The sequence below is a fragment of the Teleopsis dalmanni genome, chromosome 1 (assembly GCF_002237135.1).
Source record: "Teleopsis dalmanni isolate 2A chromosome 1, ASM223713v2, whole genome shotgun sequence".
Taxonomy (NCBI): domain Eukaryota; kingdom Metazoa; phylum Arthropoda; class Insecta; order Diptera; family Diopsidae; genus Teleopsis; species Teleopsis dalmanni.
Genome location: NC_051846.1, coordinates 21463523 through 21478177, shown reverse-complemented (window position 1 = coordinate 21478177; position 14655 = coordinate 21463523). Strand labels below are relative to the sequence as shown.

Sequence of the window (14655 nt, the reverse complement as noted above, 5' to 3'; positions counted from 1 at the left end):
CAACAATTGTACTCATGCCGTGCCCGAGACACTCTGCATAACATGGCCCTTAGTATGAATATAAAATAAGTGCTATTTATTACGAATCACAGAAGTCTACGGATATTTCTCAAGACTCGCAACAAATTAAATCAACACAAAGGCGAAATCACACAATACTTTTTATTTTTACAAATTAAAAGAAAATTTGTTTACATTTGATTACTTAGTGACTGTATTAAGGCCCTGTGCAAGTTCGAGTAAATTGAAATTTCCTAGGAATTTTTTGCACTGCACTTATGTAAATATTTATTTATTGCACTTATTTATTATTTTTGGTTAAAAGTTTTCAAATTTATTTATTAAACATCTTATAAAATGATATATGATATAGTTTTCACAATGGTAATACCTATTACCTAATTTTTATCTAATTTACCATACTTGCAATTCTGATAAATACCAACATTCGCTGCCATACCGACATAATTTACTATTTTTCTCAATTTACCATCAATTTACTCGAACTTGCAAACGCCTAAGAGATCAGCTGTTTTACGCGATGTAAATTTAAATATATCATATATGTAGTTGATTATCTTATTTGAGATTTTCTCAGTACCGTTAAATAATTTTTCAATATAATAATACATAATATGGCCATTCGAAAATTTATTATAAAACTTAATTTTTAATTATTTTTGTTAATATATAAACATATTTAATTGTTATGTTTTATTTGTAACAATTTGTATATTGTGTAAATAAAATAATAATATTCATAATTTATTATTTCAATTATATATATCAGAATCCAAATAGAAATCATCACAATGAAATTTAATAAAATGTTACTAAAATAGTATCAATGTTTTGCAACCCTGACAGCTGTTCACCAATAGTGACGTGACTGCAATCATACAAGCAAAATCATGACGTACACAAAGAGCGAATAAATGACGTGACTGGGACTGCACTCATAACATAGAGCTTAGATTTGAAAATGAAGTGCTGTGCTGTGAAAGATTGTTTAAATAAACAAAAAGCGAATAGCGAATGTAGTTTTTTTCGTTTTCCTAAAAATGAGAATCTTTCGATGAAATGGCTACAGTTTTGTAAAAATGAAAAAACTTTTAGAGACAAAACATGGACTATCTGCAGTGATCATTTCAAAGATGAAGATTTTGAAATCAATTTAAAGTATAAATTAGGTAGGAAATATGACTTTCCAAAAATTATAATTTTTTGAAATAAATATACTGTAATTAATAGGTTTTAGTACGAAAAGGTTGTTGAAGGACGGAGTCATTCCGTCTATTATTAAAAGTGTTGCTCCAACGGCTTGCAAACGGATAGAGAAGCTGCAAAAAAGAAGTGATAAGAAATTGGTTGCATCCCTCATCTCAAATGCAGATAATCCTGAAAGTCAAAATGTAAATAATTTAAAAATAAAAGATAATAAAAATGAAGAAGCACTTGAAAGTAACTTGGAGCATATTCAACCTGTAGCATTAGCCAATGAGAACATTAATTCAGATCAGAGTACTCATGTTTTCCAGACACAAATGGATATTCTTCAAAAAGAAGTGTAAGATGAGTTTAGTTATATTGAAATTGAATAATATTAACAAATAATCTTATATATTTTGTATTCACTAGGAAACAATTAAAAAAAGTAAACCACTATTTATATAAGTGCCTACGTCAACAGCAAAGTGAACTGAAAGTTTTTAAGCGGGGAATGTTAAAATTGAAGCAGAAGATAAAAGTTATGGAAAACAAAAAATAATGGAAACCGACTTAAAATATAGTCAACCTGTGATATCAGCTATAGAAAACAAACAGATAAACTTCAAAAGGAAGTTTAAGCGCAAGATATACCTTGATATAAGTATATAGATATATATATATGTATATATTTAACAATAATATATATGGTTATATACATATATATTTGATTGTAATAACAGTTTTATAAATTTGTATTCACTAGAAAAGGAAAGAAAGAAATAATATTTTATATTAGTGCTTACATCGACAGCAAGAACGGCCAGGTCTACGTTCCAGAGTCACTGGTCATATTGAGTCGTCGATTTAGACGACCAAGTGCCGTTCAACACTCCCAAAAGGAACAACACAAACAGATCTCGGCGAGAAATATTGAAGTCGGAGGGTAAAAGAAAAAATATTTGAAAGCAGTTATTAATATAACTGAATACCAGGTTAGATTATTGCGGAAAAGATATAAAAGGCGCATTTCGAGTGTTAGTGAATATGCTAACTCTGTTCCACTCTTCTATGAAATCTTGGCAGTTACATTTGTTAAAGACTGAATAGCAACCCATATTGCGATATAGGCGTAAACGTCACCTGTGGGATGGTAGCCACAAAACAGAACAAAATAATATAAAACTTTAATAATGTAATATAATTAATAATAATGCATTTTTTATAAATTTAATCATGTTATATGCTTATTTTATATTGAAGATTTAATAAGTGTAGTTAATGTATTTTTAATATTTTTTCTTAAAATTATATGATTATTTTATATTTCAAGAATAAGTATAGTTAATGACGTCATGCGTAGTGATGTGACACACGGAGTACAAAATGTGTCTATTATTACTGCTCTAGATCAGTTTTGCCAACATTTTTCGTACTACGCACCATCTAAATGCCTCTAGCATCTATAAGCAAACTTTTCTCCCTATTTGATAGAAACAAGTAACTTTTTTTTTTTAAATTACGGTTAGAAACAAACACCATATATATTGGCTCTATTGGATTTATAAATGTAATAATTTTTAATTGAAATTAATAATTTTGTAAAACAAAAAATTTTGGATAAAATTTGGATAAATTCTGAATTCCTCTGAGCAATCAAAATGGTCCTTTGACGCGTGGGATGACCAAGTTACAATTATTGTTTTTAATGCTTAATACATTAGTAACCAAAACAGTTATAATTTATCATTGCTTTTATTCATTAGTTGTCCTATCTAAATAGGATAAGATTATGCACCAATAGAATATAGTAACAGATTTAAGGATTAAGAAGTTTTCTTTTGTCATGCATCAGTTTCAGTTAATCCTTTATCCTCCAGTAACACATTTTAGGCTTAAGGGCTTTTATTTGTTATATACACTACTTTCTTATAATCATCTATTAAAACAAGCTAATTAACATAATACTCATTAGCCATGTATCACATTACTATTGAAAATGCGACTCACCTCTCACACTTTTTTCTGCTCCATGAACTAAGGAATTATTTTTCGTATTTATGTCGAATTAGTCGGAAACAATATAACATACTATGCCGATGTCTGTAACTATCCCGACGTTTGTAATTACCCCTATTTTAGTCAACTGCGAAGCAATGCTTATCAACAAGCACTAATAAATTACATAAACAACTTTCATTCAAATTCAATAAAAGCATTAGTAGCAAATGCAAATTTTTTTTAGATAATGCATAATTGAATATGCGAACATTATTTAGTTTGTCGTTGATGTTGTAATTGTGCTCTTTTGTTAAGTGTCCGTGTCCGCTGGTACCTTGTAGAATCAGATTTTGCTTTAGATCTGCTTTATTATTAGCAATAAACATCAAATTATGGATCCACTGTTATGCTGTGATATTTAACAGTATCTCACTAAACAGTTTAAATTATATTTTTGACCATTAAAAATTAATTTACTATAAAGATTTTTTAAGGTTTGAAATTTGATATGCGAAATTAATTAACAATACATTTTGTTTTAATTATATTAGATTCTTTAATAGTACACTTAAAATATATTATCTTAAAACGTATAACATTCATATAAATCTATAGAATTACATATAAAATTTTAAAAATAATTTTATTCTTAAATACAAAATTTCATTGTATAAAAATATTAAAGTTTAACAGTTGTTATTAATTGTTATAAAAATATAAAAACTCTATTTAATAACAATAATTTAAGGTATATGAAGAGTATATCTTTACTTATAATACAATTACAAAAGTATACATACTCAATATGTAATAAATCCAACAAATTACATTGTTAGCAATTAACGTAAATGCTTGCTTATATATCAATGCTTTAAATACAATGTTAAGTTCTAGGCTATAATAAATTACATTATAAGAGTATGCCTAAAATATAATAGTGGTTCCAGAACATTTATTTTATGGAGTTTTGCCGTTTAACAATCCCATTGATGTTTCACCACTTATAAAGAAAAGCGCACCATGTAAGATTTCCCTAAGAGCGGCTTGGAACGATACGGGCAGCAACAATAATAAATACAATTAGTATTGTATATGTAATTTTTAATCATTCACTGTTTAAAGTGATTAAGAACAAATTCATTTTGATTAAATCGTTAAAATTTTAAATTAATATAATTTATATTCAATTTTTACTTATAAAATTAAAATTATGTACAGAATTTATGAAACACGAAACTTCTTAAGCATAAACTAAAAGTCTGCGATTCGTTTGAAAACTTATGGGAAGAACTGTATTAGATTGATATATATATATATTTATATATACAAGTAAGAACACTTTTCGAGTACTATTATAATGATTAGGTATCGGCTACATAGCGGATAGATCGGCAGTATTCTCAACCAGTTGCACTTGTTCTAAACGGTCTAGACGTGACCGCATTTCTTCATTCTCCTTTAGCACAAGATCCATTTTGCGTTTCAGTTCAACATTTTGCTTTCGTAGCTCTGTCAATTGTCGGCATATTTCTGCTTGTGATAATATTGGAACAATAGCCGATGGTCTATGACCTTCAATAGTATTTCTACTCGCCGTCAGTACTTGATTTCTCGCAGTGGTGGGTAGACGTATTGGTATTGGCTTAGGGTGTTCCACACGCTTCGTATGCAATACACGGACAGGCTGCGGTGTTGGTACTGGTTCAGCAACTTCTGTTATTTCAACATCGCTATCACTTGGATTTAGTTTTATTATATTAGTGGCAGGCTCTTCGTCTTCTTCGATATGACTTTCTGTACTAATAATTCCATTTGCACATGTTTCATCAAGCTTCAGTTTTTTAACCTGTAATTAATTAATATTTTTCGTTTTAAAAGTGATCAGAACTATATTAAAATATGAGCTAAGATATTTTTAATAAATATTATACTTATAAATAATACAAAATTAAACAACTAATAATTTATTTGATAGTGCACGTTTATATTTATTTAATTATGCTTTTTCTTGAACATAATAAATAATAATAAATATTAAAATATATTGTTTTTTTTACTAATTTATTACAAACCTGTCGACTTTGTAATTGTTTAACATTGAAAAAAAGTTTCTGATCAATATTATTTTTCCGTATGTCCTCCAATATATGTTTCGAACGTACACTAAAAATATTTAATTTTAAGTAAATAATTATTAAATTACTATTTCAAAATATATATACAAATTTTGACACATATACATATATATACAGTGCTCTCTAGTAAACAAATACTGGCTAATATGAACTCTGCATAATACGTTCCATTTTTTCTTTACATTTACTAGTCTTAAATATTAACAATTCTCTTAAAAGCAAACAAATTGTGCGTAATTACGTCACGTTTTGTTTCGAGTGAGTACTGTATATTATATATAAATTTTATGCCACTTATTATTTGTGTATATGTTACGAATTTAAATGACAAGCACTTTACATAATTTAAGAACGTTTAAATGGATTTTCATTAGAAAAATGAACTGAAGTTTGCTCGATTTACTGAGTTAATTTATGATAAACACAAAAAATTAAATTAACAGTAATGCAGTAGGATAACATTAAAAAAAAAAAAATTTAAATAAATAATCATTAAACTAAAGCGAAACATATTTTATTTACTACATGCATATCATTCGGCTTACTTTGTCAGAGCTATTGAAATCGGTTGACAAGACGGTGCATTTGGATTATTGCCATATAACTTTTTAAAATCATTTAAAGACAGTATGCGTACTCCCTATAATAACGAATATAAAAATTATTACTAAATATATAAAGGGTATTGAAATATGTGTAAAACAAACTTTTTTCGTTATTATTGAGCTGTCCTTGAGTTTCGGATTAATCGTTATGGTCTGGCGGTTGGTATTTTGCCCTGCTTCACTTTTCACTACGGCTATAGTTTTAGTATTATTATTATTATTTTTAATGTTTATATTATTATTATTTTGTGGTGTTTTTGTTTGATTTAATAACATTTTACCGCCTTCTGATAACATTAATTTTCTTCCATTCTGTAATGCATTGTTTAATAAATTCTTTAAATTATCATCTTCGTCATTGAGCATTGAAATGCCATGACATTTCAGTAAATTAACTGTTGAATTGTCCAGTGTACCAGTTTCTAGTAAAAAAATAAATATATAGTAAAATGATTAATAAAATCTCAATTAAAATTAATTAATAAAATATATACCTTTAATATTATCGAAGTCAGGCATTGAAGTCTCCGCAAAAATACCAGCATTAGCATTTATCAGTTCATCTTCTGGATCCACTTCCATTTTAGCGCTAGGTTTCTCTTCGTCATTTTGTATTCCTGTTATCGAGTTGACAGCATTTGATGTTTCCCTCTATATATATGATTTATTAATATTTATTTTTTACTTATATATTAACGAAAGAGTTAACAGCAATTTTGAATTTTATTGAGTTAATTTTTAGACAAAGACGAGATGGTTTTGTTTTAAAAGGAATAGCTAAAATGAATCAAATCATCTTATCGGTCTGAAGAGATACAGGAATTCGCGTTTTTTAGCTTGGGGACTAAAGTAGTTCTCTAAAATTAGTAAATTAAAAACTGTGCTAATTTAAATGAAAGTTTTAAAAACATATTCGATATTACAGAGTCTATTAAAATAATTTTATATAAAACACAATGCATATCTGTTGGTTAATACCCTGTGAACTAAAAGTGTGAAAAAACTTTACCAAAAAATTGTCTGGTAAAGTTATGATTTGAAAGTCTATGAATTAAAGTCCAATTTATTTGAGATAGTTGCTTCTAGAACTTAACCACATAATTTAATCACGAATTATAAAACTGCTGTAGTAAAGCATTTCAATGTAATAAGATGTATAAAACTTTTCCTGCAAAGGACTGCATGTGTACTATAATTTTTATAATAATTTCATCTTAACTAATTTACAAATAAAAACTGAGCCCAACGACCCATCTATCCCCATCCCTACTCCCTACTACCCATGTATTCGTCTTATAAATCTTTGCAACAACACCCGTTTTATGGTTTGACTTTTAGAAGATATATTAATATATGTAGAATATCTTATATATATTACTCATTTGCTTTGTCACTGCCCTGTTTTAGCAACCGCAAGACTACATAAATTAGGAATCTTATTGGCTGATAGTGATAATACTCATTATGTATTATATATAGAGATTTAGTCAGATCTTTTGAATGGCGAAAAGGTGTTAAAAGAAAAAGTTGATCGAACGGTTAAACAATCTCATTTTCAAAAATATCACATAAAATAATATTACAGTATTTATAAGTATTTAACTGTAGCAAAATTTAATATTATACATTGCTTCTAAGAATGGCCAGGTCTACGTTCTGGAGCCACTCGAAGAGTTCATTGACCAAATACTGTACACCACGTACAAAAGGGACTACACATGAAGATTCCCGCGGGGTACAACAAAAACAACAGCAACGATACTTATAAACTTTGACCCACAAGACAGACTTCAGGTTTTAATCACATAAAATTCTAATCATTAAGTTTCCACTAACTAACAATTTATAACATCATTATATATAAACATTATATTAATTCTATTTTAATTTTCAAATGGTTTGTTTCATTTTAGCTCTTTTCTACAATATGTAAAATATATCCAAACATAGTATATCTTCCTATAGGAAAATTATGAAAGATATGTAAAATAAATTGCTACGTACTCTCGTTATGTCGATTTCCTTTGGCTGTTTAACCAAGTTGTTGAGTGATTTTATAATTTTTTTTGTTTTTTGATGTAAGCACATAATGATGAATAAAAATCACAAAATTAAACTTTTACAATTGTAAACAACGACAACTTTATAAATGCTTATATTATAAAACTAATTTTAAACTTAAGGTGTAGCAAAAAACTATGTTTTATCTTTAAACTTATAAGTAAAGTTATATTTACCTCATGAGCCTCACTTAATTTTTTTGTCAGTTGTATTTGACGGGCTGCTTCCAATTCCTCTATTAAATCAAGTTGCTCAGTTAGTACAGCTAGTGAGACTGGAGTTCTACCAAATTTAGACATCGGTGTCACATCAGCATCGTATTTTAGTAATAAAGTCACAATGGACTTAAATCTCTTTTCGACAGCCCAGTGAAGTGGAGTCATACGCAGCTAAGAAAATACAATATTAAATTATAATAAACTATATATAAAAATAAATAATATTATTTACCATATCTTTGCAATTAACACAACATGATTTGGATAGTAATAATTCAACAATACGTTCATGACCACAATAGCACGCATAGTGCAAAGGTGTGCGTTCCACCTTTGTTTTAGCATCTTTATTGATGCCACCTTTCAACAGTATATCACATATAACATATTGATTATTCATAGCAGCAAAATGTAGCGCCGTCATACCCAACTATTAAAAATAAAATAATACCATTAATATCAAATATCACAAACACTAACAATAATAATAATAATAGCAGCAACAAAATGCATGCAGTAATCGCATTCGTACAACCTGTTGCTGATACTGACAGGTGCTTGCACATGTACTTGGCATATTTGTTGCAAAATTCTTACCCAGTCGGATGTAAAAGGTGCTCCACGAGCCAACATATTACGCACACCTTTAACGTCACTATCTCGTGCATATTGCAGTAATTGCTTTCCTAAATCAACAATTGTTGTCGGTATACCAATGGTATTCAGACTTTTGTTCATTTCCACTTCGGTGCGCTGGTTAATTACAATAATTTAATTGTGTTAAATAGAGTAAGATTTTCATAAAAATATTTTACTTACGATTTTGTAATTAACTAGATTTTCTATTGGATTACAGTTGTCCTCCGCTGGATAAACTTTGCCATCTGCACGCAGTGTGGCCACCACCTTGTTACCGACACCACCGACCATGTTTGTTTGATCGTTTGGTGTCTACGTCACAAAATTGTTTAAATTCTGATTTTCCACAAAAAGAAAAAAATATAAATATTTATTTTTAATATATAATATAAATATTGCCGCGAATATGAAGCACACACTATTCTCTCTTTCTTCTTTACATTTTAACATTTATTATAACATCCGTTTTGTGCAAGCGTTCGTAGTTGTATCAAAACAAAAAGTGAAAATAAGGAACAACAAAAAATGCTTCACAGACGCTAGTTTTTTTTTGACAGATCGTATTTTTTTCGGTTGATAAACAAAAGGGAAATTGTAAGACTCCTTTAATAGCAACAGAAGTATACATAGAACTAATTATGTTAAATTTAAGTAAATATATATTGGTGAAATTTTAACCAGTAGTATATTGTTGTTATAAGAAACAATATAATTTTATTTTTAAAAATTCATAATTTTATAATTATGAACTATAATTATATAGACTTAATTCATAGTCGTAAGTTAAGTCCCAATACTGATTTAAGTCTCAATACTAAACTAATTGACTCAATTAATGCTTAATTGGTTTTGACTGTTACGACTGTGAAATCATCCTTTAGCGTGCTAAGACAAGTAGTTTATAGTCAGTACTTAATAAAAAAGGTAGAAGCTTTAATATTTTCAGAAAAAAAGTGACTATTATATATAATAATACGCATCACAAAATGTAATACATTTATTATATTTGTTTAAAACGGCACGATTACGATATCTACGGTGCAGCTTTTTAATAATAGATTTTGATTGCATTCACTATTCACTATTCTATAATACCTACAACTAGTGGTATTTAAAATTAGACTATCATTAGACTGAACATAGCAAGATACGCTCTACACTGTATAAACCACATATTTATTGGCAATAATAATTGTAAACACGAAAATGATATATACTAAGTTTTTAAAATTGATTATAATATTATAATGTTATATATATTATTATGTTATATATAAATTCAACATAAGTAATAAACAAATAGTTATTTAATAATTATTTGCGTCCCACAAAAATTTTGCATTTTACAACACTGACAAATGTCAAATATTTGGCCACTTGCAACAAATCATGGAGATTATTAATTTTACTAAACAATTTTTTGTTGAAAAAATAAACCTATTCACTTTTAACACAAATTTCATTTTTCTTTAATAATTTATTAACAAATTTAGTTATTAATAATATTCTAACAACAAACAAACACTTTTACGCTCTTATATTTCTCTCTCATAAATTTTTTGCATGCCTTTGGCTTCCAGTTCCGCCGCACAAAACGGAAGTCATAAATTATTAAATTTTTAATAAGGATAAAATTTAAAACGAACATTTTTTTATAATATATTAAAGCTTACTTTCTTATCTTTCCAATGATATAAATTTCAATAAGAGTTTTAAGTAAAATACAACTTAATTTTTAATAAAAGCACACACGTTAACAATAAACTGCCATAAACCAGAAAACAGAACGCAAAACTGAATTTCAATTCAATTTCTTTTACACTCCTGCTACTACTCACCGCTTACGCTTTTTGTTGTTGTGTTTATGTATGTGTGTAGAGTTATTTGTTTGCATTTGGTCTGATCAATTCGACAATATGGCGAGAATGAGTGTAAAACAGGAAATTAAATTCAAATGAGAGATAAGCTCACGTATTTATGTTGTTTTTCTTTTATGTTTGTATTAAGTATTTCAATATATTTTTGCAATGTTTTGGAGTTAATTGAACAAAATATATACAACAAAAAAATTTTAAATAAGTTAATTTTGTTAAAAATAAAATATCATAAAAATTTATATATGTAAAAAGACAACATTTCCGTTTCGTGCAGGTTTGGTTGCATGTTTCCGTTTGTTTTTTTTATGTTTTCTTTTGAATAAAGAATTAATGTAAAAATAAATTTTTCTTATTTTTATTTTATAATATTTTATTACAATTATTATAAGGAAGTGATAGTATTCAATTATAATAATTATTAAAATAAACCAAATATTATCTCACAAAAACACGTGGTAATATCAAATCGCAATAAACTATGTATTTGAAAAATATATAAAAAATTAATACTATATTATAACAAAATTGAAATATATTAATTGTTCAATATTTAATTTAATTTTATTAAATAAAGTATATATATACTGAAATAAGAAGTATTATTAAAACAGCTCTTAAAAGCTGAAGCTAATTTAGCCGCGTAGATGAAGAAAATAGCAGGGACAAGAAGTTACAGAGACAGAGATGTCAATGTTTCTTATCTGAATTCTTATTTTTTCTTAATAAATACTAAAATTATTTGCAATAAGAAAATTGCAAATTAAAAAAATTGCACTAAAAATTAAACCTTGCACTGGGGGGTTCTAAAAATAAAAATATTACTGCTTTATATTTCAAATAATATCAATACTATCCAAACATTATTGATATATATATATCAATATATCAATATTATATTTTTTATTTTCTAATTACAAAAAAAAAAAATTTAACATTTTTATATTATAATTATTACTTGAAGTATTATAATTATACGTGATTTTTTATTTGGTAAAATTTAAATTATTTTTAAATTATTTTTCCTGCATTTTTCTTCATCAACAATTAATAAATTTTAGTGAATTTTTAATGTGATCAAAAATAGAGATTAATCCTGTATACACTATCGCCCTTATCTCATTAAGGAGATGGGACTTAGTGGCAATAGCTCTTCAAAGTTGACAAAAGTTAATGCGGATATAAACGAAACAATTATGTCCTTAATTTTTAAGGCTAATGACTAAAGAAATACTGCTTCAAAAAATTCTATTATGATAACGATGGGTGCAAATTTTGTTTTGTGTGAGTTTTGTGAGGCAAATAAAACTAAATCCAACACGTTTATCGAGATAAGCTAAGCAATGAGTTGAGTACGTTAATCTTAATGTACATAATTTAAAGCAACCTTTGGTGTAAACCTAAACGTAATAACCGTAATAATGTACCACAAATAAACTAAAAAACACGGCACTAATTTTTTATTAAATAGTTATCATGAATGAATTTTAAAACTAGAATTTAATAAAAATTTTTGTCAATAAATCTCTTTTATTATTTTTATTCACTCATTTTATTCCAACTACATTTATATTGTAATGAAAACCAGTTGCTGTTAAACGTTTTGAGTTTACAATAAGTGTCCAACTGTTAATGAAAAAGTTACTAGTTAAAATGACAGTAACTGCGGAATTGTTTGAATATGATCCTAGGGAATATTTAAATAATATTCATTTTAAATTTTTTAGTTATTAGCTATCATATTTAAATTTGGTATCTGAGTCGACTGAAATCATCGTGTGTTAGGAGTAATATTATTTTATTTGATTTTGTAAATTCATATTTACTATTGAAAACTTCAAAATTTTAGGTGATAAAAGAAGGATTCACGTACTTTGGCAAAAAAAAATTTTCGTTATTGAAAATCAAATTTAATAAAGTTCTTGCTTATGATCTTCTGTAATAATTGGTGAAAAATAATTCTATAATAATTGATAACCAAGAAATTATGAGTAGCACTTTTTTTCACCAATTTTTTAACATTAAGACAGTTTTGAAGAGATTGAAACAAATGGTAGCCAGTTGGTATAAGATCCGTGCTATACGGTGATTGTATTAAAAGTTCCCAATCGAGTTCCGTCAATTTTTTTCAAGTCATCAAAATGTTTGTCATCGGGTTTTATTATGATGGAATACAACCCTTCTGATTTGGGTAATCTGTTTTTTTTATGATGCCGAATTATATGGTTGATGTTTAGTACTTTAGTTTTCTCTTGATAGATTGCGTGTCAGTATTGCTCACACCAGTCGCAAAATTTCATCGGAGTTTTTAGTGACGAAAAATGGAGGATAATGTTTATATTACTCAATATATTATGCAAATATCAATAGGACACATTAATTAATTAATAGTACACATTATTACATCAAATAAAAACAACGTAGATTTCTTACTTTTGATTCTATTCGATAACATATCTTTGCAAATATCAGCATATTAGAAACAGTTATTGTTTAAAATATATTTTTGATTTTTAAATATATTAAAGCTTGTAATTTAGTCAAAACTTAATTATTAATATCTGTGCTGAAAGCTCTGGCACAACGAATATTTTCTTCCTATTTCTAGTATAAGATTTTAAATTTTGACATATATTATAATAAACAAATAGACGTTGCTCTGTCTTTGCCAGTGTAGTAAAAACTGTAAACAGTTGGATACGTTCAAGACAAATAAGTTGCTTTGTCAGGAGATAGTTGGTGGTGGAAGATATATAGATGAGATGTAACATAGGTATTCTTTGTATTAGAATGGTTCCATATTTTAAAGAATACTATTCATATATAGCTGGTTTAAACGAGATGTAAAGAACACATGCCCATGCTTATTAAAATTTTTATTATAATAACATATATATATTATATTAATTATGATATGTAGTCTTGTGTGACCTCTGCCTAATTTATTAGCTCTAAAATTGTTAGAAATGCACCGTTTACTCTAACTCATTTCAGTAATAAATTTACTACACATTAAAAGATATTAACATAAGAAAAATATACAATAACTATTAGCTGTCATTAAAAATATATTGTATAATCCATATGGAAAAGTAAAAGCCATTTTATTAAATATTTTATTTTAAGATAAATATATTTTATTTTCATAGTATAATTAGTTTTTTATTTGGCATATATTATTTGTGTTAATATGTAAATGTTAATGTTTTTCAATTTATTTATTGTGTTAGAGTGTTTGCCTTGTTCCTTTATAAGAATTGCTCACAATCAGTCGTATATATTTTCTCATATATCCGTATGTGTAAATGTATGCATATATGTGTATATATATATGTATATACTGCACAGTGCTACTACTAAACAATCCATTTATGGTTTTTATATTTTATATTCCCATTAAATTCAGTATACGTTATCAAATCTTTTAAGTTGCTCTACTATATTTATATATCTCTAGTTCTATATATAAATTCCAAAGACAATTTTGTGCGTTCTTCCACACTTTTTCAATGTATTCAAAAATTTTCTTTCTATAGTTTGAAAAATTATTATTTTAATATTAATAACTATTTAATAGTTTATATGTGTTTTCAATTTTTAAATATTTTTATTTTATTTTTTATATATATTATATATTATTCATGTTTAACTTTGCGTTTGTGTGTGTGTGTGTGTGTTAGTGTAAGTGTTTTTTTTTTCTGTAATTCTTTTATAAATTTTCTATTACGAGTAGAATTTACAAAAGTTTAATTTAACGTAATTATTATTTTAAGTTAACGTAATTATTTTCTTAAGTTCACGTAATTAATTTCTTAAGTTAACGTAATTGTTTTGTTAAGTTAACGTAACGTAATGTATGAAAACGTAACACCTAACGTTATTTAAAAACGAAATTTCACATAAACTATTGTTTACA

The 14655-nt window shown here is 26.7% G+C and overlaps 2 protein-coding genes across 4 annotated transcripts; one reads left to right on the top strand and one right to left on the bottom strand.

The window, feature by feature from the left end:
• The first annotated feature begins 896 nt into the window (after positions 1-896).
• On the top strand, positions 897-1889 carry LOC119672113 (52 kDa repressor of the inhibitor of the protein kinase-like). The gene is made up of 3 exons (XM_038083080.1): positions 897-1190; positions 1252-1567; positions 1639-1889. Exons 1-3 carry the CDS (start codon positions 983-985, stop codon positions 1766-1768), a joined length of 654 nt encoding a protein of 217 aa, XP_037939008.1. The 5' UTR covers positions 897-982; the 3' UTR covers positions 1769-1889.
• Positions 1890-3960: 2071 nt separating this feature from the next.
• LOC119669173 (probable serine/threonine-protein kinase tsuA) lies at positions 3961-10665 on the bottom strand. Of its 3 annotated transcripts, XM_038078976.1 has the most exons (11): positions 10539-10665; positions 9046-9201; positions 8824-8979; positions 8459-8656; positions 8185-8397; positions 7952-7975; positions 6442-6598; positions 6050-6369; positions 5888-5982; positions 5280-5370; positions 3961-5053 (listed from the first exon to the last, which is right to left on the bottom strand). In XM_038078976.1, exons 2-11 carry the CDS (start codon positions 9154-9156, stop codon positions 4580-4582), a joined length of 1839 nt encoding a protein of 612 aa, XP_037934904.1. In that variant the 5' UTR covers positions 9157-9201; positions 10539-10665; the 3' UTR covers positions 3961-4579. The 3 variants fall into 3 exon arrangements, with proteins under 3 accessions (XP_037934904.1, XP_037934905.1, XP_037934907.1); XM_038078977.1 differs by lacking the exon at positions 10539-10665 and having other exon boundaries at positions 9046-9313; XM_038078979.1 differs by lacking the exon at positions 7952-7975 and having other exon boundaries at positions 3962-5053; positions 10539-10664.
• Positions 10666-14655: the final 3990 nt, after the last annotated feature.